We start from the raw sequence: 25,276 nt of genomic DNA, 5'->3' as shown, positions 1-25,276 counted from the left end.
CTTAGAAGGTCAACTGTGAAAAAAGCCAGTTTAATAATGTACTTAATGCTAAAATCAGGAGAGTAGGAAGCTGGAGACAGATAATTTGAGGCTAGCTGGCTTTCGCCAAGTAAAACAAACGCAACTTCTGTGGGAAACATGTCCTGCTGGTCCAGGACTCTGCAGCCCTAGACAGAGGACATGCTGACGTTGACTGTCTCATAAGCCAAAGACATGCTGGAGGCAATCCAGCATTGGTCAAGAAAAGGTTAGAGTGTTTTTAAATGCTGGTGCAGGTGAAGGATCGATAGATCAGCAGTGGAGTAAATGCCTGCCTTCTAAATCTCGGTTTCTGTGAATTATGACCATTGTGTTTAGCAACTCCAGTGGATCCTCTGGAATTATATAAACCCAGCTTTTCCTAATTCTCTCTAAGGATGAAGAGAAAGACAACCTCATTGTCATCTCAGCGAGTGGCGTGAAGTAAAGTTATTACAGAGCTTTCTATGCTTTCCTTTCCTTTCATCTTTGTGCAATGACCCAGTCTCAAAATCCTATTTCCTAGGTTCAAGCAAGCAATGCAATAGCCTCTGGCCTCGTTCTCCTTTATCTTTGCTTCACTGAAACAAACTGCAGCCAGGCCCACTGAGCTCTGCATCTCAGCTCAGGCCTGAGGAGATTTCTTTGTGCAGGGACCGTAGGCGTGGGTTTGTGCTGGCGCCAGGCATCTGGCATTGGCTCGCACAGCGCAGGCCAACCGTCTGAAAGGTGTAGTTCAGAGATGAAGTGTCCTCACTAAACAAGCCTGCACATCCTCTATAAACACTTCAAACCAGTTGGGTAAGATACAAGGGTAATTATACAGGGTGACAAAATCTAAAAAATAAAAAAATAAACTGGTCCTTTTCTAATTTGAAAAATATTTATTTTACATAAATGGGTTTATTTTATTTTTGAGATTATAATATAATTACAACATTTCTACCTTCCCTTTCCTCCCCTTAAACTCTTCTACATACCCTTCCCTACTCTCCTTCAATGTTTTTCACTAATTGTCATTGCCTGCATATGTATATGTATATGCATATGCATATATATCCCTAACCATAACCTGTTCTGTCTGTTTAATGTTACTTTTGTATGTTTTCAGAGCTTACTGTTTGGCCCAAGAAGCTCCTTTTAATAGCTGATAGAGATAGATAATGGACAAATATATTAGATAAATCGATGACAGACACTATATACAAATGACAGACGGATGAATATATAGATGATAAATGTATGATTGATATGAGAGGAGACATTTGGTTGATAGGTGACAGATAGGTTAATAGATATATAGTAGTTAGAAAGATAGAAGAAGACAGACAGACAGATGACAGAGAGATGGTTAGATAGATAAAAGGTAAATAGATAGATAACAGAAAGATAGATGATGGGTGACAGACAAGATGGGTTAGATCGAGAGGGCAGATACATAGTTAGATGACAGAAGATGGGAAGATGTTAGATAGATGATAATCTCTTACCCAGAAGAAAAACTTTAAGCACATGATTCTACATTTTCAGGAAATGAGTGAGAACAATCTTTTCTATTCTTAAAGCACATCTCAGAATATGAAGAAAACACCATCAAAATCTGGACCCAAATTACCAAAATGAAATATCCAATAAGAACAACGAGATGCAAAGTTAATACTGCTAAATATTTTTTATTTTATGTGTATGGGTGTGTAGCCTGAATGTATGTCTGTGTGCCACATGTGTGACTGGTGCACAGGAAAGCTGAAAGAGAGCATTAGATTCCCTAGAATTGGAATTAAAAATGGTTACAAGCAGACATGTAGGTGCTGGAAATTGAAGCTGGGTCCTCTGGAAGGCAGCCAGTGCTCTTAACCACTGGGCCAAATCTACAGCCCCAGTACTGCTAAATATTTCAATTGAGACTTCAAAGTAAAAACCTAAGAAATAACCTCAGAATGCAGAGCAAATGTGCAAGAAAATTATGTTTTAAAAACAGAGAGGAGATGGTACATGTGAGGGACAAAAGAATTTGTGTTTGTGAACTCAGGTAGCTGCGGAGAAGGTAGGATATTTGCAGCAAAAGACATGAATAGAAATCTCATATACTGAACAAGTACAAAAATCAGTATTTCCTGCCGTACACTAGTAAAGCTGTGTGTCAGTTACATTTTAAATAAAAACTAATATTTTAACATGAGAAAATATAAAAGATCAAAACAAACATTAAGGACCAAAAACATAGCATGTATTACAATTAGCAAATGCTCTGAAGTCTTTAACAGCAGGAACCAGAACGCCTCACACAGGGAGTGGGAAGCCAAGGGAAGTGTAGCGAGAGATCCCTATAAGGAGGCTTACCAGCACTCACTGGCTAAGTACACTGCCCCACATGCAGCTTGCATGTACCCAAAGTAAGATTTAAATATAAACCTTCTGTCTTCAATGCCATGGTCTGCCGAGAGCTTGTAACAATATGGAAATTTTCCTATATTTATGGATTTCTGTTGGAAACAAAAATAGTACAAACTCTTTGAAAACTAATGTAGCATTTTTATATCAGAAGGCTTAATTTTCTTCCTAACTTTCAAGCCCATAATCTCCTTTCTGAGATCTATTCTGGGAAATTAAGATAACATGCCAAAAGCACCTGCTGTGAGTTAGCCACAGCAACACTTTAATCAGAAGCAAAAGTTGGGGAGCACTTTCCACACAAGTAAAACGATTGGAAGTCAGATCCCAGCACCCAGCATATGCCAGACAGGCATGGCAGCTGCCTGTAACCAGCTCCAAAAGGCAGAGACAGGATCCCCAGACAAAGCAGGCCAGAGATTGGCCAGATCATCGAGATCAGGGTTTGAGTGACAGAGCCTGCCTCAATGAGTAAGGTGGAGAAGCAATAGAGCCTGATAAACCTAGGGCCTACACACACACACACACACACACACACACACACACACACACACACACGCACACACGCACGCACGCACACACGCACACACACAAATGCACATGGAAAAATAATAAATTAATTAAACAGAGTAAAAGTGATAGTTGTAAATTACTCAACTGTTCCACAATAAGATATTGTTTATATTGTATATGTCACATCTTTAAAATGGGAAAGAATTAGTGTACAACAATATCAGGGGATGAAAGCTGGACACAAAATTATAGGTATAGACATACATACATAAACATCGAAGAAAACACAAAGTTCTGTGAGGGTAATGAAACAGTGGGCTGTACATGATGCTGATATTAAGTATCTTTTTAAATTAAATTCTTCCTGATGTACAAAACATCCAGGTATTTCATTGTACTTTGCTCCTATTTAGCATCTGCATATTTATCTCTTTTGATGTTTTTAACTTCATTACAAGAATTTCACATGTGGAACTCAAAATTTGTGAGTTTATGGAATCAATATCTGATGGTGGAAATCAATATCTGACAGCAGAAATCAATATCTGATGGCAGAAATCAGTATCTGACAGCAGAAATCAATATCTGATGACAGAAATCAATATCTGACGGCAGAAATCAATATCTGATGGCAGAAATCAAATGAGCAAACTCTCAGCTTCATGGGGTGTGTGTGACTTGCTGGGACTTTTTAGCCCCAATCCAAGCTTGAAAATCACTGAAGAAATAATATATTTCAGTCCAAATTTTTGTTCTCTCCCACATCTCAAAGGTAAAGAATTACAAGTTCACTATTAATTACAACCCCTTTGATCTTGTAATGCTTTATTATATGTGCATTAAAAATAAATTTTTAGACTCCTCTCTGGGAAGTCTAAACTGCTAGGTGTGAATTCAGTGGATATAATCTTCTTCATCTTCATCATTTTCCCAATGCGCACATTCCTTATTTTATTTGAGATGTTTACCTTTGTAGTGGTTACTCAGAATATTGAACATCCAATGTTTAGAAATCCAAACTGTGTAATTTTACAAAAACCTGGAATTTGCTTAATTTAATCACTCAGTTATATCAAAATATACTTAATTATATTTTTAAAAATGTAACTGATTAAGAGACATCGAGGCAGAAGCCAGGAAATCAGATGCATCGCCGGAAAAGAAAAATGAGTATTCATTCAGCCAGTAACTTTTCAGCCAACTTGTTAGCTTGAATATAACTTGGACTTTTTCTTCTGTTCAAAACATTCCCAGAGTCCAAGCAAGACAAGCTGGGTTTTGGAATTGGGAATAATGGGGCCAGCAGCATATGAAAGGCAGAAGGAGGGCTTCCCGTTTTAGAAAACGACTTTTCTAAAGTTCACTCACGTGACTGTATGCTCCTCCAGTTCTTTGGAGAGACTGGCTGAAAGATCTGATCATTTTACTAGCCCTCTTTTATATATAAATTAGAGGTCTCTACAAATATGTCAGTTGAGGTTCACTTGTGAAGAACTGATAACTCTTTTAAGCAATGTGGATTGTATGTGTCCTTTGCAGTTAGCAAAATTGAGGCAGTTCATGCAGGGAATTATTCCAGAATGGCTCTCAGGATCAATCTCTAGTAACACAAAAGACAAAGCTAATTATTTTAAAAGCAGGAAGCCATCAAGTCCAGAAGCTAAGGCGCTTGTGACCAGGGAGCCACCAAGATTACTGCAGTGTGACAGGGAGGAAGCCATCCTTACCTCAAGACCCTGTGATTAATGCCAGGTCCAGAATCCCACTGTGTCTGCTCTGATTTGAACTAGCAAAATATAAGCAATGAACCTAATTCTTGAGCCCCACCAAGCCAATGACTAGGCAACAAAACATGTCTTAATGCCGCTGGGAGAAGAAAAGAGAAAAAAAAATGCCTCCATGTTTTTATTTGCCAGCAGAAGAGCTGAAGTGGCAAGACTTCTGCTCACATCTGGTTTCATACCACATGCATGCTTCCTAGCCAAACCAAAAGCCTGACCAGAACCCAAACTGCCGGAGAACTTGAGGAGTACAAAGGCCGGTTCTCCATCGGCAAAGCAAAGCACAACAATGGGGAGTGGACACCGGGAACTCACGAGTCCTTCCGTTTGTCCAGCGTCTATGCGTACTATAGTCACCAAATATATACCATCCAACTCGTCACCAACCAGTCCCTCCGTTTGTCCAGCGTCTACGCGTACTATAGTCACCAAATATATACCATCCAACTCGTCACCCAAAGCCTCAGTGTGACAAGGGTGGTGGTGTACGAGGGCCCAATGCCAGCATCGCTTTTCCCAACACAACTGCCATCGTTCTCTGCTGAAGTCCGAATGTGACGTTTTCCTCACAGACCTAGTGTGTGACCCCTCTGTTCCCAGAACTGCTGAGGACGTTTAGGGGACCTTTAGGGGTCAAGCTGCACTGGAGGAAGCAGGTCACTGAGGGAAGGGCCTCGAGTTCTGTAGCTCTGCCCTGCTTCCTCTCTCTCTCTCCCTTCTATCTACCTGAGGCGATGTGACTAGATGCTGCCACTTCTGCTGGCATGCCTGGCCGGCCATCCCTGGCCAGACCCTGCTGAATTCTAAGTTTCTAAGCCTAAACCAACCCTCTTCTACTTAGGTTGCTTCTCATCGGGTACTTTGGCCACAACAGGAAGAAAAATAGCTGATACATTCTGTCTCCACAGAGGAGAACCAAAGGACCCCTCAGCAGCCGACCTCAGCATGAGAGTTTGCTCCACCGCTAATACAGTCTATTAAAATAGATACACTGCCCTACTAGACATGAGAGGAAGGCAACACCAGCTCATATTTATAAACGTGCAAAACAATCAAGGCAAACAGGGGTGGACTAAGGTGACGTCTCCATAGTCAAAGTGCTTGTGCCACGAGCAAGAAAAGCAGGAGTTACTGGTGGCTGCCATGTCCGCCCAGCGTTTACACTGGGCGGACATGGCAGCCACCAGTAACTCCAGCTTCCCAAGGCAGAGACGAGGATTCCCAGAGCAAGCTGGCTAGCAAGACAAGCTAGTTGATGAGCTCAAGATTTGATTGAGAAATCTTGCCTGAAAGAATAAAGTGAAGAGGGATCAAGGAAGATTCCTGAAATTAACCTTGGGCTCCACACATGTGCAAACATGCATGTGCATAGGTACACACAGGTACACACACATGCACGTGAAAAGGAGAAAAGACTGCAGTGGCGTTCTGTAATTATCTTCCCCTTTTTGTGCTTATTCCATTAGCCAGCATCTAGGCTGCCTCAGGTCCTCAAGACATCCCAGTGGAACACAGGCCCCCCTGAGACCAGAGCCTTTGGTGGGTTCCTGTGTTACAATCACCTGAGACATGCCAGAGGAAATCTGAAGATTCCAAACTTGCTTCTCATTGCCCACCTCTTAGACCAGCAAGCTTAGCTAAAAGAGAACCTGGAAAATGCCATTTGGCCTCAACCCCACAGTAGCCAGGGTAGAGCGGACAGGGCTGCAAGGGAAAAGAGAAGGGGTACGCAGGCAACCATAATCCTGGGAAGATTTTCACATTCATTTGTCTTGCGATAATGTGTTGACAGATTGGTTACTGGAAAGATATGGAGCCAGAAGACTCTGCAGAAACAGTCAGAACCAGAGGGAATGAGTCATTCGTCATGTTGACAGGACTGGAAGGCGACACCCGCTATCACCTCACTGTCAGGGCTTACAATGGAGCAGGATACGGACCACCCAGCGGGGAAGTGAGTGCCACCACCAAGAGACGCCGTAAGTGACCTGGGCTTTTGTTTGTTTCTGACAGAACTGAACATCTTTCTGGGTTTCTGAAAGCCACATGATCAGAAGCAGCACAGGGTGCATGATAAGCAGAGTCAAAGGGAGTCTTGCTTCATTGCTCAGATCTGAATTCCGAAACCAGCTAAAAAAACTTTGCATTCACAGTTTGTAAAGGTTATCATCCTGTGAAACAAGGCAAAGCGATTTTGACACAGAAGGGAGATAAAAGGATTCAAGTTCAAAAGCTCAGTGGAGTAGCTATTAAAATGACAGTCCTGGAGCAAACCCTCCTCATCTGATTCCAGCTGGAGGGAAGCCTATGGCACCAGCCAGCTACCAGACACAGAGACAGAAATTCTCAGGACTGAAATGAAGGAATGCATTTGGGGCTTGTCAATTTGCTTCCCTTTTTATCTTACAGCTCCAAGCGAGCCTCCTGGCAACCTCAGGTGGGAGCAGCAGGGGTCTCAGGTTTCCCTAGGCTGGGAGCCAGTCCGACCTTTAGCCAATGAGTCTGAAGTCATGGGCTACAAGGTTAGTATCTGTTCATTCTTTGAATAGAAGCACATCTCGAAAACTGATACTGCAAGGGTGGACCGTGAATGGGGCATTAAGAATCCTCTTATAAGCATTTTTGCTTTCTTGATGGTATTTTCTTCTTCACAGATGTGGTTTTTGAGGCTTGAATAGATGTATGTATTATAGGTTAAGCCTCTTTTCTCTTTTTCTCTTACCCCAGCCTTCATTTTCTCACTGATCCCTTTCTCACTCATCTTCTCTATTCCCCTAGGCCAGTTCTTCTCAACCTACCTAATGCTGAGACCCTTTAATACTGGTCCTCATGCTGTAGTGACCTCCAACCTTACAATTACTTTGTTGCTACTTCATAACTGTAATTTGCTACTGTTATGAATCATATTGTAAATATCTGGTATGCAGGATATCTGATATGTGACCTCTGTGAAAGGTCAAAGGAGTCAAGACCCGCATATTGAGGACCACTGCCCTAGATGATGTAACTTCTAGTTTACTTTCATGTATGGTTTTATATTTCTCTATAGATGAATCTATGAACCACAAATGGGATTACAGATGCATGGTTTTATATTTCTCTGTAGATGAATCTATGAACCACAGATATAGTATTCATCTTTCTGCAACTGACTTAACTTGCTTCACAATTCTTTCCAATGGCATCCATTTGCCTGCAAATGACATGAAGAGAAGAAAACTCCATTGTGTATATTTTCCTTATCCATTCCTCTGCTGTTGAACACCTAGATTGATTCCATAATTTATCTATCATTGATAGTATTGTAGTTATCAGTCATGTGTAATTATCTCTGACATATCTCAACTTAGAAACAACCTTTTGGTAATTACTCAGGTATCGTATGGCTGGGTCATGTAGAAGATCCTTTGATCATATTTGTATTTTCTTAGAGTGAGTGTTTTCCTGTGGTGCGTAAAGCAGCAGTCAACCTCAGTTCCAAATCCACAAGGTATAGGAAAGAAATAGTTAGAAAAAGTGGTAGTACCCTGAATTCAGAATGAAAGTAAGTCATGTGAAGACAGCCCTGTAGCACCTGGTGCCAGATGGAGGATCCTGGCATATTGTTCCAGTAAACTTTGTTGGCAGATGACAAAGCCTGAACCTCTAAGGCTGAATAGGATGATTTTTTGTTAACCATAAAACAGCACATTAAATAGGAAGGAGTCCATGGAGAGAGACAGAACACTACAAAAGACATTCCACAGGTATCTTGCCTTGTGTTTACAGGACATCTGGGGGTAGAAACCTCTACTCACCTCCAGAAACAACTTTGTTTAAAAATATGTATGACCTGTGGGTTGATGTGCCCGGATGAATAGCTAACTTTTGAGCCACATCATCAGAGTTTAATATTAAACTCTGTACAGAATTACCAGTTGAATATTATTTAGAATAGATTTAAAAGTGTTTTTTTATGAAAGTATTTAGGCTGATAACCATTATGACATTGGTTTTTTATCAGAAATGATGACATAATATTTGTGGATAAATTAGTAAAAATCTGAAACTTAACAACAGATGCAGCTACAAATGCAATATGCATGAATAGGTGTGTATAATAGTAAGTAGAAGACACTCCTTACCGTGTTTCTTAACTGAAATGAAGAGTAATCACAGACAATCTCACACTGAAGCATACACACACACACACACACACACACACACACACACACACACACACACTCAGATCTGACTCTGCTCCTCAGAGACATAGAATTTCATCTTTTGAGGGGGTAGACAGGTCATTTTTTGGATCCTTCCATAAGCTGTCTCATTTCCACACCTTTCCCCAACAGACCACATCCTTTGAACTCACCCTACCAGACAGTATACTCTTCAATAGTAAGGGAAACAGTATTTTCAGAGTGATGGCAGACCATTCAGGGGCAAACCAACAACATGAGAAGTAGACAAACAGCCCTTGAACTAGAAAGGCAATGTAGAATCCTTTGAACAACATAACAAAATCACATGACCACCAAGAAGGTTGGTGGGTTCAGTGCCCCCCCACCAGTGAGCCTAAGTTGTAAATGGCGAAAGAAAGCATGTTAGGCAGGGTGTACAGTTCCCTGAGGATCTGACGCCAATTTCATTTCTGTGGTTATAATACAATACCAGACTTCAAGAAGAAAATGAGTTTGGAACTTCCAATTCTACTGTGTAGGAGAGGTCAAAGCAGGAACCGGAAGCATCACATCCACAACTAAGAGCAGAGAAAAATAAATGTGTATTTCCTGCTTGCTTGCTTTCAGGAACATTCCTTTCTATTATACTTCTATAATAGGAATCCCTGCCTAAGCAGTAGTGCAGCCCACAGTTGGTTGGGTCTTTCAACATCAATTAACAACCAGGAAAATGCCCCTATCCACATGTCCACAGGCCAACTTGATCTTGATAATTCCTTATTGAACTCTCTTCCCAAGTGATTCTGGGTTGTGTCAAATTAGCAATTAAATTAACCAGCATGCCCATTGACATTGAACTCTTTGTTATCATTTCCAGCAAATGTGGTTACAATTGTTCCACCCCAATACTTTATACATAGTGCCTGGTTTCCCAACAACATGGAGCACCTTGAAGGCAAGAACACTCATCCTCAATATCCTCAGGAGAGCTGAATCAATTCATTCAAAATAATTTCAACCCAGCCTGAAATATCTCATGCAATTATTCATCTCTGGGTCTTACCAAACATGTATTTTTTCAGCATGACTTTCCCATGTGTTGTGATATGACAGACAAGGATCATTGGCTTCTAAATCAGACAGGCTTCATCAAATCCTACTTGCATAATTTTGAATAAGTTTCTAAACTTACTTGAGTTTCATTTTTCTTCAGTTAAAACTGATAAAAAATGGTATTAGCAGTAGTTATGCAATAGCATTATTTTAAGAATTATGTAATTTGTACAAAATAATTTGCTGTTTAAGTAGCATGTATTGAGAAATAGATGCTATTTTTTTCTGGTGGAGGAGACTACCTGTTAAATATATTAACAAAGGAAACTGACAGTTCTTGTTTTCTCTTGGTGAAGACCACACACATCACTTTGGAAGGCTGTCTCACTGGGGAAGAGCCGCCAACATAGCTCATCTTAGTTGTATAAATGCACAAAGCAGGTGCACATTGCAAGATGGTATTTTCCTTTTCATTTTCTTGAAAGAGTTCCACACTCTGTTACCTGAGAAGGAAGAGCTAGATGAAGGAAGTTGCCAATAACATCCAGAGTCAGCCCTCCTCACTCACTCTTTTGCTACTAAACCTTATTAGAACCTCTGCTGGCAGGATAGTGCTTAGGACAACTGTGGATACAAAGGGCCCCTTGATAAGAAGGTTTCACAGTGTTCTATGGCCTTAGTGCAGGGTTCTCCTGATACAGGCATCATGAAACAGGAATGGAGCTAGAAACCATAGCTGAGAATATAAACAAAAAGATTTACAGAGAACACACACTTAGAACATGACTCTGAGGAGGAATGTGGTCTAGGCAAGAGTATCCATCTATCTTTGCCATCTGTAGGGAAGTACAGGTCATTTAAGGCCATCCTGATCTAGAAAAACAGAATTTGCTCCTAGTATTCTTGGAAAATTCAAGGCAGAGGTATTTTGGTATTCAAGGAAGTCGAGATGGGGGTATGCTTTTGCTCGTACAAAGAAGGTTCTCACTCTGGAAAGACAGAGGTTGCCAGAAAGAAGTCAAGGCAAGAGCCTCAGGCTGAGAACTGGAAAGCAAATATTTACTATGTCAATCTACACCTAGAAATCTTTTTTCTAGATTAAAATTCCCTTTACTATATATTTCTGTCTCTACCTTCCCATCCAATTCATGCCAGGAAGAGCAGGTATTAATTAGGTGCAAAGTTTACTAATTATCAAATGGCCCATCTATATGTGGAGATTTTCCTTTGCTTGTGACAGTTTAGTCAGAAGCTAAGGCCTTCTGCTGCCTGACAGTTATGTACACCAAGAGTTATTTCATACGTGATGTAACTGGAACATTCAAGCCCATGCTTCTCCATTTCTTCAGGAGTTTATGAGTCAATGGACATGACAGTCTATGGTTTTGAGTCTCTACATTTTTATAGTCTTTCTTTCATTCTATATCCATTCCAGATACAGAACTCTACCTGTTGACAGTTTAAAGACTCACAGAATATTATACTTACTTAGGTAAAGTACATAATGTCATTATGACATCTGCATTTTATCATATTCACTATTGTTTAGGACAAAGTTTCTCTTTTAAAACGTGAAATAGAAATAACTCAAGTATATGTATGGAGGCTTTTGTGGAAACGTTGGGGAGCTGGGTGTGCTACTTGGTTTCCTATTGTAATAAAGATCATGATCAAAGCACTTTGCTAAGGAAAGTGTTTATTTGGCTTACACTCCCACATCACAGTCCATCATTGAAGGGAGCCAGGACAGGTGCTCAGAGAAGGAACCTGGAGGCAGGAACTGAGCCGGATCCACCCACAGAAGTATGCAACTTTCTGACTTGTCTCTCAAAGCCTGCTCAGCTCCCCTTTTTATGCAACCCAGGACAACATGCCCAGGGATGCCCACAACAGGATGGACCCTTCCATATCAACCGTCAGTCAAGGAAATGCCCTCATAGACTTGCTTATGGATCACTCTTATTTAGTCCCCTTCTCAAGTGACATTCTATCCTCAACTATAGCCTGTGTCAAGTTGACAAAAACCAACTGGCACAGCGTGTGAGGAAGGAGGGAGTGCCTAAAAATGTCTGAAAGTTGCCCATTGAGAAGCAGTGACTTCGAAAGTCCTTTCAGCCACTCTACGGCCAGTTGTACTTGTGCTTACAAACTGCTGTGCTTGCTTTTTGAGATAGAGTCTTGTTAAGTATCCTACACTGACCTTGATCTTCTTTGTCCATCCAGTCTGACTCCTGATACTCACACCTCAACCTCCCAACTGCTGGGATACAGGCATGTACAACCGTCCTCAGCTACTCATCCGCCTTTGGTGTGTCTTGCTTCACCTATCTTCTTATCCCTGGGGCTTTATAACCCTTAACCGATATCATTGGTCCCATCAACTTTTCCCAAGATACTAAGCTGAGGAATGGCCTTCCCCTTGACAGGATGCCAACTTCTCAGGGGCATCAGTGGGCATCATCAACATGTTTTCATTATATTTTCTGCACACCAACCTCAACACTCTGTTACCACCATATACTTTAAACAGCCATTTTCTTTTAAGAATAGCAGTACCAGCCTGGCAAAACGGTGCAGCAATAAAGGGACTTGTGCCCAAGACTATCTAGCTCAGTTCTATCCCTGGGACCCACACAGTAGAAGGAAAGAACTAACTTCTGCAGGTTGACATCTGACCACTACACATGCAAGTACATACACACACACACACACACACACACACACACACACACACACACACACACACACACACACAAACAATAAATAAATAAAATATAAGCCTTTTTAAAAACAGTAGCAACACCAATTAAATCTTTATTAGGATCTTCTATTTGGATAATCTAATATTCTTATTTGTTTTTTAAGTAGAATTTGAAACTCATCTTGACATTACAGTAGGCAGTTTATTTTATGAATAAAGATAGCTGTCAGTGTAACTGCCAATCTAGAAATGCCCAGATTGTCCAAGAACTCCCTAGCCGCCTCAGTGTTAGCAACTATTTTGTCATGTCTTTATAACTCTTTTGTCTTTTTGTATTTCTTATTCATTTTTCTAAATCAGGGCTTTCAACTGGGCCAAGATGCTCCAAAGTACTGAAGATTAACCATTAGTTTAGTTGACTTTATTTGGTGAATGTCTTTACTGATACGTGTTACTTCTTCCTACATGTCAATAAAAGCCACACTTAATCTCAGACTCTCTCTGCAGCTACTAACTGACATTTAATATATTTTTGCTGTTTCTATCATCTGTTCCTAAATCTCAACTGATCCACAAGTTTTCCTCCACCTCTGTATTTTATAGCAATGTGTGATGTGCATTGCTGGCTGCATTTTTCTTTGTCATAAAAATTGTAATTTATTGAACCACATTAACCATGTCTTCTGAAATAGTCACTCCTCTGCCAATCCTTACCAATTTACATACATCTCCATTCTCATAAATTTGATTTCTAATTGCTACATGCAGATGATAGGATTATAATTCATGACTGTTACAGTCAAAATCAGAATAATGAATTTTGATATATTTGTGATTTTTAAGCCTAAAGAAACTCCTGTAGCCATCTTCCAAGATTCACCAAATCTAAACATTCATTCTGTGCATTGCTTTGATATCAAGTGTTTCCCACTATAGCACACACCACCCTTGGTTGTAGTGCATATTTCTCTCTGACATTAGACTGTGTCAGGAAGCTACGTACCTGCAGTCTCTCTGATGGATATTCAAGCATAGTGCTCAGTCAGGTAAAGATGTAGAAATGTGCACATCATTTTTCATGTCTATTCAAGCTAGGGCATCTTTTTCTAGAAAGGATTTAAGTATGTAAAACTATAGAGTATCAGATACTCAAACAGGCAGTTTCCTATAGGCCCAGAAGCAAATTCAGATCCAAGAATGGGTGGAATGTGTATTACATAAAAGCAAAGAGAGAATCATGTCACTTCATACATAAACATATAAAATGCTGCTTTGGAGCTGAGTGTGGTAGCATATATAGTAATTTAAGCACCTGGAGGAGGAGGCATGCAGATCTCTGTGAGTTCAAGACCACACAATTTACATAGTGAGTCCTAGGCCAACAAAGGCTAAATAGTGAGACCCTGTCTCAAAAAGCAAAGCAATCATAAAATGCTGTTTTAGAAGCGGAGAGATGATTCAGTCAGTAAAGTGCCACACAAGCACGGGGACCTCACTTAGATTCTGAGAACCCACTGTAAAAGCCAGACGTCTGAGGGGATGGGGACAAGAGAATCCCTGGGCCTTGGGTCAGACAGACCATCTGAATATGGGAGTCTGTGGTCCTAGTGAATGACTGTGTCTCAAAAAACATGGTAGATGACTCTTGAGAAATTATACCCCCAGCTTAGCCTCTGGGTTCTGCACTCACATACACACAAACCTGAACACTTCCCACCCAACCCCACCCCAAATTCTGCTTTTCAGGGGTTTATTTTGTTGCATGCAAGTTAGTTCAAGCTCAAGACATGTTTTCTATAAGAACTGTGTGTGTGTGTGTGTGTGTGTGTGTGTGTGTGTGTGTGTGTGTGTGTGTATGATTTATCTTGCTTCAAGCACATGAAATTGAAACACTGTTCCACTGGCAGTCAACAATGGTGGTAGTATGAATGACTTTTTCTTATTAAGCTTATATGCACCAAGTTCCATGCTCCATTCTTTTCATATGCTCTTGCCCCTTTAGTTCTCCTAAAAAAAATCACGAAATAAGAGGCATTATTTCTACAAACAAAAGAGTGGATTCAGGTTGGGAAAGGTCAGTAATTTACCCAGTCAGGTGGATGTGGGAAACTGGCTTGATTAGGTTTCGTAGAAGACTGTTTTGAAGCCATATTTGCATAATGACCAAGCTTCTGATATTTTTTCCATTAGACAAAGGAATCATAACACCAATAATTATGAAAATGCATAAAACAATGAAAATAAATAAAAATGAACTCAATATATCTTAACTGCTGCTGTTTGGCTATTATACATGCTCCCCCCAATTATGCTAAACTATTATTGGAGGCAAAAGCATAAGGAAAGCTTTGCATAGTGGGTAGTTAGAAAATGATCAATGCACAACACTCACCTCCTAATGGAATTCCTGCCTAACTTGCCACAGCCTTTTAGAAAGGATCTCACTGCCTCTGCGGTCTCGGTTGTGTAGCAAACCAGATAATATTGTGTCCAGATTTGTGCATCTGTTCGCCATGCAATGTGTTTAATTATGCAATTATGGATGCATGTCAAAAAAAAGTTAACTCTGTATCCCACTGTCATCCAAACACAAGTTCATCAGTATGTTAACTCTGCTAAAATGAAAATTGAAGTTTTGACTCTGATTGTCATTTATTAAGAGTTTTGCTTTAAATTTTGAGCAATGTTCTCTTTATACCTTTCCACTCAAGGAGCTTCCAAGCCATTCTACACACTGTGGTGTCTCCACGCACGCATCATTATAGTACACGTCACCCCAATTTCACTTCTAATTGTGTCTCTGGTATTAGAGGAACTGCCATGAACACAGGGAACATGAGTTCTTGTTCTGTACACCACCCTTTTCAAGGACCAGGCTTCAACTTTCACTCGTGACTTACTGCCTGCTTCTCTAATCTCATTTCTCCTGTTCTTGTTTATCATGTGTTCTATCCAATGCATGGGTATCATAGTTTCTTATTATTTTAAATGTTTTGGGTTTGGTTTTTCCTATTTTTATTCTCTTATATCTAGAAATCTCCATTTATTTTTAGATTTTTTTTTTTTTGAGACAGAATCTTACCCTGTAGCTCAGGATTTTCTTGAACTAAGGGCAATCTTTCTGCCACACACTCAAGTACTCAGATTACTGGTGTGAACCACATGTCTGCTTTCAAGCTGTCTTCAAACACTTAGCTTAGACAAAGGTCTTTCCTTGATCTCTAGACACATTCCCTTCTTGCATTGCTATTGCCCATCTGCTCTTCCATCACCACGTGTCACACTTGCAGCCCATTTGCTTACGTATCTAAGCAGTGGAGTCCTGTGCCCAACTCAGAGTGCAGTGTGTAGTTGGCATTCAAGAAACATTTGCAATGTCCAACTGAATAACAAGTCATTCCAGCCTCTGTTACTATTCACAGGTTTTTTATAGGCAAGAGGGTCAGAGCAAAAGTCAAGTTATTGAAACACAGAAACCTCAAGCTGTAGTGCCTCTCCCTGAGGCCGGAGTCTACATTATTGAAGTTCGAGCATACAGTGAAGGAGGGGATGGAACAGCTAGCTCCCAGATCAGAGTACCTTCGTACTCAGGTAAGTCTGATGTAGCGGGCTCAATCTGATGGACTTCACCGATGCAGTGGGGTCGAAATCTGCTTGACACTGAAGGATAGATGGCAGAATTCAGAAATATTTGAGATGCTTCTCTTCCTTGAAATTCATGCCATTCTGCAATTAGCATAAATGATACCTCCAGCCTAGAAAGCAGGTGAGGCTTTCATCAGGATGTACTTCCTATAAAATGTTTTGCCTAACCTGGGATAAGTAGTAAATGGCCACTTGGGTTTTGAAAGCTGTGTTTCGACTGATACTATGTGAGTTTGACATACCTACTTCTCTTTCACTATGAAACAAGAGGGAACTTACAGGGAAGTCTTTTAAAATTAAAAGTGGACATTTATTGACTTCTAAACCAATGACATATTGTAGTCATCATTTTTAGTATTAGCACTTAATGGTTGATTATATGTATTATTTATTGGGCAGCAATTCCCAGCTTCAAAGGACATGCCTCGTGATGCTATAGAAGGCTCTGCATGTGACTTACCTTAGTAATACACTCACCGTATAGAGTCAGTGTTTGTGGTTCTGTTTTGATGCCATAAAATGAGACTGATAGTAAATACAGCTGAGGAAAGGACAACACTGGACTTTAAGGAAAAGCTCTTGATTGATCCAAATTCTTGAATGAAAGTTTACAGAACTAGAGAGCATGATTGACAAGAGCCTGTGCATCCAGCTCAGCATCAGTTTGTCCTTTCAAAAGCTGTATTGCAGTTTTATTAGAAAATGAAGGTTGACTATGAGCAGAATGCATTGTATGTGTGCATGAAATTCCCATACCATGAATAAAAATGTTACACTTAAAACAACATAGAATGCCTTAGATTAGAGGCCATCCATTGGCATGTTTAAGTGAAAGGGCACATTATCTCAAATCACTGAGGGAAGATACAGATTGAGAGAGAGATAGATGGTTGATAGATGATAGATAGCTGCATAAGTGAAATAAATGAGAAGTAGCTATGCAAAAATTATTTTAAAAACCTAGGAATCTGCATGGAATTCTATTCATATACTCTCTATATATGTATGTATGTGTATATATATACATATATATGTACATATGTACAGCAAAAGTTACTTTAAAATGAAAAAACAAAGCTGGGTGTGGTGGTGCATGCCTTTAGTCCTAGAACTCAGGAGACAGAGGCAGGCAGATCCCTGAGTTCAAGACCACACTAGTCCAGAATAGCTAGGGCTATACAGAGAAACCTTGTCTCAAAAAAATAAAAACAAAACAACAAATCATAAAATGAAAGACATTCACAAAATGGGGGGAATCTCACTTTTTTGGATATCCACGTGAAGAGATCTAAGAGCTAACTTACTTTGAGTCACACAAAAAAGTTTTCTTCGAAATTAAAATGATGGCAGCCTCCTTTGCCATAGTGTCGAGCTTCTAATAACAACACAGCAAGTATTTGCTGACCTTCATCCTGTTCTTGATATTGCACAAGACAGTTTCCATTTTAGCTCCTCCCACTGTGTGTGTGTATACGTGTGTTTCTATGTGTGTATGTATGTTTCAGTGTGTGCACATGTGGAAAGCCCAAGGTTGGTGTCTAATGTCTTCCTCTATTACTCTCTGTGTTAGTCAGTGTTTTATTGCTGTGAGACACAATGACCAAGGCTACTCTTTTAAAAGAAAGCATTTAATTGGGACTTGCTTACAGTTTCAGAGGTTTAGTCCATTATTGTCATGGCACGGAGCATGACACACAGGCAGACAAGGTGCTGGAAACAGTTGAGAGTTCTACATCCAAATCCACAAGCATCAGGAAGAGAGAGAGACAAGCTGGCTTGAGCCCTTGAAACATCAATCAATAATACCCCCAGTGACACTCACCAATAAGACCACACCTACTCCAACAAGGCCCCACCTCCTAACTGTTTCAAACAGTGCCACTCCCTAGCAACCAAGCATTCAAATCTGTGAGCCTATGGGGACCATTCTTATTCAAACCATCACATGCTCCAACTTTTGTTTGTATTGCTTGAAATTTTCATATATATATATATATATATATATATATATATATATATATATATAAAATACATGTATAATGAAGAAGTTTTTATCAAACCCAGCTCCCACTCTCCCTTTTCTAACTTCTCCCTTAGCTCACACCACCTCCACTTTTCTACCCCAGCTTTAGGTGCTCTGTTTTTAAACGCACCGAGTCCAACTTAGGGCTGCAAGGATATACAGGGGTGTAGGACCAGCTACTGTAAATTTGAGGAGGTCTACCAGGGGCCACATCTCTGAAGAAAATTGATTCCCATTCAGCCAGTAGAGATTCTTGCAGAAGAGTGGGGGGGGGGGGAAGGTTGGAAGAGCCAAACTGTGGGTAACTATATGTCTGGATAATGTATCATTACTCACATGAACTCCACCTTGCTTTTGAGGATGGAATCTCTCACTTTTCCTAGAGTTTGCTGTATTGGCCAGACTGACTCGTCAGTGCTTCTCACAGTGTTCCACAGCATCCACCCCTATAGCCACACAGAATGAAAATCACAGATGTATCCCACCATAAGTGTGCTTTTCATATGTGTGCTAGAGATAGATCTCAACTTAGTACTTGATGCTTGTGTGCCAAGTTATTGACCCACTGGGACATTCCCCATCCAATACGGCATCTTTTGAGATAGGAATTTCATTGTGCTGAGTCTGAGAGGTTCCTTTTCACTCAAACACAGATTCTGTTGAGTCATTTGAGTAGTTTGGAAGTACTTATACAGACTTTGATTTTCCCATTTATATTTTAATTAACTTGCAATATCTATGAAAAATAGCAACTTTTATGTTGTAGTTAATAGTATTTGGGCAATTACCAATTCCTAAATTTCAATAACGTGAAATCTCATAGATTTATCTAACTTAGCCCCATAAAACCCAACTGAGGCTTGGTTTCATTCTTACATTCTCAAAAGCAAATGCTTCCGAAGCTGAAATTACCTGCTCAGGTGAAACAGCTGGACAGCTTCACAGCTGGCGTGGATCTTACCAACACTGCTGCTTTACGGTTGGGTTTCACTGTTTGTTTAGCTGTGTTAAGATAACATAGCTAATAAGTGGGTTTGATTTAGAATGTGAAAGGTAGACTTTATTCAGGATCATTAAAGACGACGCTACAGGATCATTAATACATTTAACACAGCAACTTCCAAACAAATCAAAGGATGTTTGGGCATTCTTCTCTTCTTCCATGTGCCCATGCCACTCCAGTGAGGTCTGTCATCTAACTTACCTTTCTTATCATAACTCAGATGCAGCTGTGAACTTTACAATCGATACATTTTGCAAAATATGAAATTACTCAAAATGCTCCAGTATTTTAATGATCTTTCTATTGCATTAGTGACAAAAATTGACAAACAAATGAAGACTTACTGTCTGTGTGTAGATGTGTGGATGTTTGCACGTGTGGTTTATCAGCAAAGTTCTTCTTTTGCTCTCAAGTATGTGAGGAATAAATTTAAATTCCCTATCTCTAACAAAAAACTTACCCCATGATGTCATTGCACTCATCTAACCAGCAAAGCTAGCTTCAGAAGGTTTTAAGATTTGTGTAATTTTTTTTAATCCTTATTCTTAAGATTATACTCAGAGTCAGTCACTGTGATGATTTTTGTCAACTAAATATAATCAAGAATCACTTGAAAAGATAGCCTTAATGAGAAGTGTCCAGGTCAGGTTGGGACTGTCATGATGGCAATGACTGATGTGGGAAGACCCAGCCTATTGGGTGCAACACCATATCCTAGGCAGGGGATCCTGGACTACACAGGAGTAGGGAGGATGTGATGACACATGCATTCACTTTTCTCTGCTCTTAACTGTGGGTGTGGTATGACTGCCTATTTCAAGTTTCTGCTACCTTGACTTCTCTGCTACAGTGACCTGTAATACAGACTTGTAAGCTAAATAAACCCTTTCTTCCCTAAATTGCCTTTTGTCAGAGTTATTTCATCATCTCAACAAGAAAGGAAACTAAGTCACTGTTTTGAGAGACACAATCCAGGAGAGCATCCGGACCAACAAATCGCCAGCTCAGTACTTTAATCACATTCATCACCTTTTGTTTTCTTTATACTTTTTATTTTTAGGTTATAATATAATTACATTTCTCCCTTCCCTCTTGTTCTCCTTCAAATTCATGGGCTCTTTTTTCACTAATTGTTAAGCAATACTTTTTTCTCATCTGCAACAGAAGGACCATGCTATTTACCACATAGGAAGGTTAACAAGGATCAAGAAAGATAGAATGTGTTAAGGGCTTATTACCATGCTTGGCATACAAGGAGTAGTTATGTCAATGACTCTGATATTTCAGTATACTTCTAGCTTGAAAAATCATTCCTACAGTTACTGTCTTAAAGTGGTTCTTAGCTTACAGGCATATGATGCTTTCAAACCACTTTAGACCAATCAACTCAAAGCAGTTAGTTCAATTCATTAAACTGAATATGATGACTTGATCTCACAAAAGAACTTCTCCTAAGTGTAAGAATGATAGGTATTTTTGCCCTTTTTTGCCAACTTTGAAATGAGGACTTGAGTCTGATCATCTGAAATAATCAAACAACCATGAATATAATAAATAAAATGTTTTATTAAATTTTATTATTTATAGAACGTTATGAATTCATGTCACATCACACTTTCCTAATTATTTTTCAGTTCTTGAACTGTTTATGCTCTACAGCAATGATTTCATTCCCATACTTTGACCTTAAAATACTTCCTACCTGTGCACCACTGGTGAAAATCTCCTATTCTCATTGTTAGATTTGTGTTTTAGAAATGGTTCAGCTTTTCAGTACATTTTTGCAGATAGACTTCAACCTCCTTGTGAGGGCAGAGACCTCAGACAATGCCTTATTTCATAGCAGAACAATGCCTGGGACAGAAGAGCAACCTTGCAGTCCACTGCCCCTAAGAACATTTCTTACCAACTGGCTTCATTGGAGGCTTCTCTTTTGTTCACAGGTGGGAAAATCACAAGCGCTCAGTCAACCGTGCACTCTCTCTCCAAGTGGTCCTCAGTAACACTCCTCTTGGCTTTGATGCTTCCTTCCAGTTCCTGGTGAAAGCTGCTCATGCAGTTTGCTTTTCTTTGCTTTAGCTTGAGAAAGCAGCAGTGGACAGAGCGCAGAGTGAGTGGAGACCCAGGATCCTGAGAAAAGCTTTGAACCTATGAACTACAGACGGTGCACTCTCAGGAGTTTGGGGGCAGAATATGAGTTACCCATCAGGTTTCTCTTTGGATTTTGTAAATGGAGAGGACAGTTCTTGGTCCAATAAAAATATGCAGATTGTATGTAATGAAATTTTGTAAGCAAAGGTAATTTCTGTCAGATGTATTCTTAATTTTTTTAATATGTTGGATTTTGATTTTCTATTTGATGACTCTGAGTGCCATCCATCTGTTACAGAGGTGGTCTCTATCAGCCCACTCAAAAACAAATACAAACCCAAGAAGGTAATATGTTCTCAAGACTCTAAGTCTAATGTTTTCCAAACTTCCCATCAGATCACTGCTTCAACACCAAACCAGCAGGAAATATGAAAAACTTCTTCAGTTGTTGGGATCCATGATAGGGTAAATACATAAAAGAATTCTCAAAAACTGTTGTATGACTGAATAGAAAAATAGCGAGATTCGTCAATAGGCCATTCTACATGTGCCCATGTAGTAAGGTATTGAGGTAGGGATTTTACATTAGTGGAAGCTGAATAGAAAGTGAGTCCAAATTGATTTATTATTTCCCATCAAGTGACATGTGACCTACAGCAAATACAGTCCATGTTTAATGTCAAAAGATAGTTTAAAGTCACAAAAACAGTGACTGCTGCAAACTGCAATGGCATAATGCCTCAGGTGCTAACATGAACGTGCAGAGAGCACGGGACAGGGATGTCCCATTCTCCACCTGCTCTCAAATGGATGTGGAATTGAGTGCAAGGCTCTATTCTAATTGCAAATGATTTTAAGGACAAGGACAGATGGTGAAAGGAGTAATGAAGCAAATGATTTAAAGAAAAATATCTAAGATTTAGATACTGCTATATATCATATGCCACTTACAAATGCTTCCCAACTACTGTGTAATAAAGAAGGTCTACTAGGTTCAGTGATGTTCTTAAAACTGAGTTGTGGAAACAAGGCATTGCCACAGGACTCCATCTAGTCTAGCCAAAGTCTGCATTGCTGGATTCCATGCCTTCAGAGACAATCTCCATTAACAAATTTGAGGAGTCAGATTCAACCTGAGAGATAGTTCACAGAATAGGTAAGTGAGATAATACTTCTTCATGATGTGATAGGACAGAGCAAAAGGATGCAGAAGAGTGGATATCATGTCTATGAAGATTCCAGAAATGATACTTATAACAACCTCACTTTTCAGAAAGAACCTGGAGATGCTAGCTATTTGAGCAATGCTCATATGAGGACAGAAGGTAGATTCTATTGCTTTGACTTTATATGATCTAAGCCAATTAACTTTATTTGCATCTTTAATAACAAACAAAGTGAAAATACCAAGCTTAAGTCAATGATGCTTGGGGGCGTCTATTCTGAATATCCTAAAAGAGTTTTCAGATTACAGTGTAACTATCTGCCAGTTATTCATATTCTCTTTGGATAAAATTGTATCCCAGAGAGCTCTAAGTAAAGGAAAGACAATATAAAAGATGATTTTAGTCAACAGACTGTTACAGTAAATACTAAGACAGTGACTATTCAAGCCTATGAATAATAAAACCACGTGGCCTTTCTCATGTGCCTCCTGGGGAATAGGAGAGGCTGAATTTCACAAACAGAAAGCAAAAGATGAGCTTCCCCAAGTATGGTGTCACTTGCCAGAACAAATCATGCATCTGAAAAAAATGTAGAATGATATTTTTAAAAAAAATATGTTTTTCATATTTGGTGAATTGAGACTTTTTCTTCATTTATTATTGACATTCTCTTCTAGATTTACTGAAGTACTTTAAGAATCAACTTCTTAACAAAATTCTCCTAAAATAAAACGTAGAAAATAGAAATGTCACAACATGGCAGATTCTGATTAATCAACATTCCCAAATCACTGGTGGATAGTACATCTCTACCCAAATATCCACATACAGAACATCTGATGTCACATTCTTGAAGAAGCCAGAGATGTGGGATGTTTTTACACAACATGCACAAAAATATGTATTTTGCATCATGAACCTATTTAAAATAATAAAACAGGTTTTCACTGTATCTGTATTTCTGTATTCCGTATTTGTTATTTTGTAGCAAGCAGACAGCATTCTTATCAAGGAACATTATTTTTCAACAACAGTACTGAGAAAGCTTTTTCTCTGGTGGAGTGGTAACCGAACAGTCTTAATCACTACAGAGACTGTATTTTTATAACGCCTATTGAACCATAAGAAAACAGCACTCCTTATCATGAGACACTTCATGACAGCAAATGTTTTGCATATGTAACTGAAGGTACTGTTGACTCTGTGTCAAACCGTTAAATACGTTGTATACAATCTGTATATATACTATATATAATGGTATATATCTTGTGGAAGACACAGTAAGATAATAGTTCTGTGTATTGTTCTTGTAACATTAGACCTTTTTAATAAATAATTCCATTTTTATTGACTTTTATCTTCTCTCCTGTCAACTACATGAACGTCAATATGTCAAGCAGGCCACAGAATGGTTGTTTGTAATGATGACTTTGTGTAGAAAATATTGCTTTTTAAAGGTTTACATGCTATTATTTTGGGTTCAAAAATCTCCATGAGGTCTGAGGAGATGGTTCAGCAGGTAAAGGTACCTGCCACAAAGCCTAAAAGGACTCCTTCATGTTGCCCTAACCTGCACACACACCTACACCAACCAATCAATCAACCATCAATCAATAAATAAATAATTGAGTGAGTGAGTAAGTGAGTGAGTAATAAAATGTGATTTTAAAAATGTCCATAGATATCCTAACCCCGACTTGAACATCTATAGCTATGTCAAAGACAAAAACAAAAAACAAGTAGAAATGGGTTAAAATTGGGGTCAAACTCAGGAGCTGTTCCTTCTCAAGACAGCAGATTCTATGGAATCATGTGGGTAGAGTGTATGCTAAGGCATGCTTTGGCTTTTTTGGTAGCAATAGCCAGTCACACTCTGTCCTGGGTATGATTGTCACCAGTATTTATGTGCTCTTTCATGTCTTCTCAGCACCATTCCGTCATCTCTACTTTACCAACAGTCATAGAGTTGTTTACTTTTAGACATTTCTCTGCTATCTAACTTGAGGCTCATGCAGAGGAGAGTATATAATATCCACTTTGAGATTTCTCTCTCTCAACGGTGCCTAGCATAATACAGATTATATAACAATTATATAATAGTAAATTAGATAAAAGTAAAATTACCTTAAGATTGCTTGGAGAACAGGCTTCCCATATCTGCATGGTTGTCCTGAGACCTGAGACCCTACATCCCTGTGTACCCATTCAGTGGCTCACAGATGAGACAAACTATTTTAAAACATTTTCAAACACAGAATAGTACAAGATAACTAAGGTGGCTTCAGCAGTATTTAGTAATTTTATATATGGATTTCTCTTTGACCTAACAGTAGGGACTAGAGAAAAGAGGAGGAGGAGGTGGAGGAGGGGGGAGGGAGGAGGAAGGAAATACAGAAAAAATAATAGAACCCCAAAAGTAAAGGTTTAAGGATGTAGCACAGCAGAGTGTTCGCCTAATTTGCACACGACCTTGAGTTTGATCCCCAGCATAAAGACAGTGGGAGAAACAAGAAGAATGATTATCAGGTGTTGGAGCTGCAAGGGAAAATGCTAATGAAAACTGCAACATCTGAATCCAGTGGTGGTGACATCACTGAAAGAGACACTGAGGCAGGAGATCCATCAGGAGAGAAGAGGAGAGTGGGTGAGGGGAGGGGAGGACATAAACAATCCCTCTAATATCTCTTAAAATTCAGCATGAATCTGATCAACCTTTCTCATT

The 25,276-nt window shown here is 39.5% G+C and overlaps 1 protein-coding gene across 7 annotated transcripts in view; it reads left to right on the top strand.

Moving 5' to 3' along the window:
* The window catches only part of Cntn5 (contactin 5), a 1,171,099-nt gene extending 1,147,188 nt beyond the window's left edge, over positions 1-23,911 (top strand). For 4 of the 7 annotated variants that reach the window (XM_052752006.1, XM_052752041.1, XM_052751998.1 and 1 more), the window contains 4 exons: positions 6,499-6,685; positions 7,116-7,228; positions 16,049-16,217; positions 21,241-23,911. In XM_052752006.1, the coding sequence (XP_052607966.1) occupies positions 6,499-6,685; positions 7,116-7,228; positions 16,049-16,217; positions 21,241-21,341 (570 nt within the window). In that variant the 3' untranslated portion in view covers positions 21,342-23,911. The other 3 variants (XM_052752025.1, XM_052752033.1, XM_052752052.1) reach the window with 3 other exon arrangements.
* Positions 23,912-25,276: the final 1,365 nt, after the last annotated feature.

The sequence above is a fragment of the Peromyscus californicus genome, unplaced genomic scaffold (assembly GCF_007827085.1).
Source record: "Peromyscus californicus insignis strain IS unplaced genomic scaffold, ASM782708v3 Scaffold_11__1_contigs__length_118956290, whole genome shotgun sequence".
Lineage (NCBI taxonomy): Eukaryota > Metazoa > Chordata > Mammalia > Rodentia > Cricetidae > Peromyscus > Peromyscus californicus.
The sequence above is the reverse complement of the archived record's forward strand: the minus strand, read 5'-3'. Positions and strand labels throughout refer to the sequence as shown.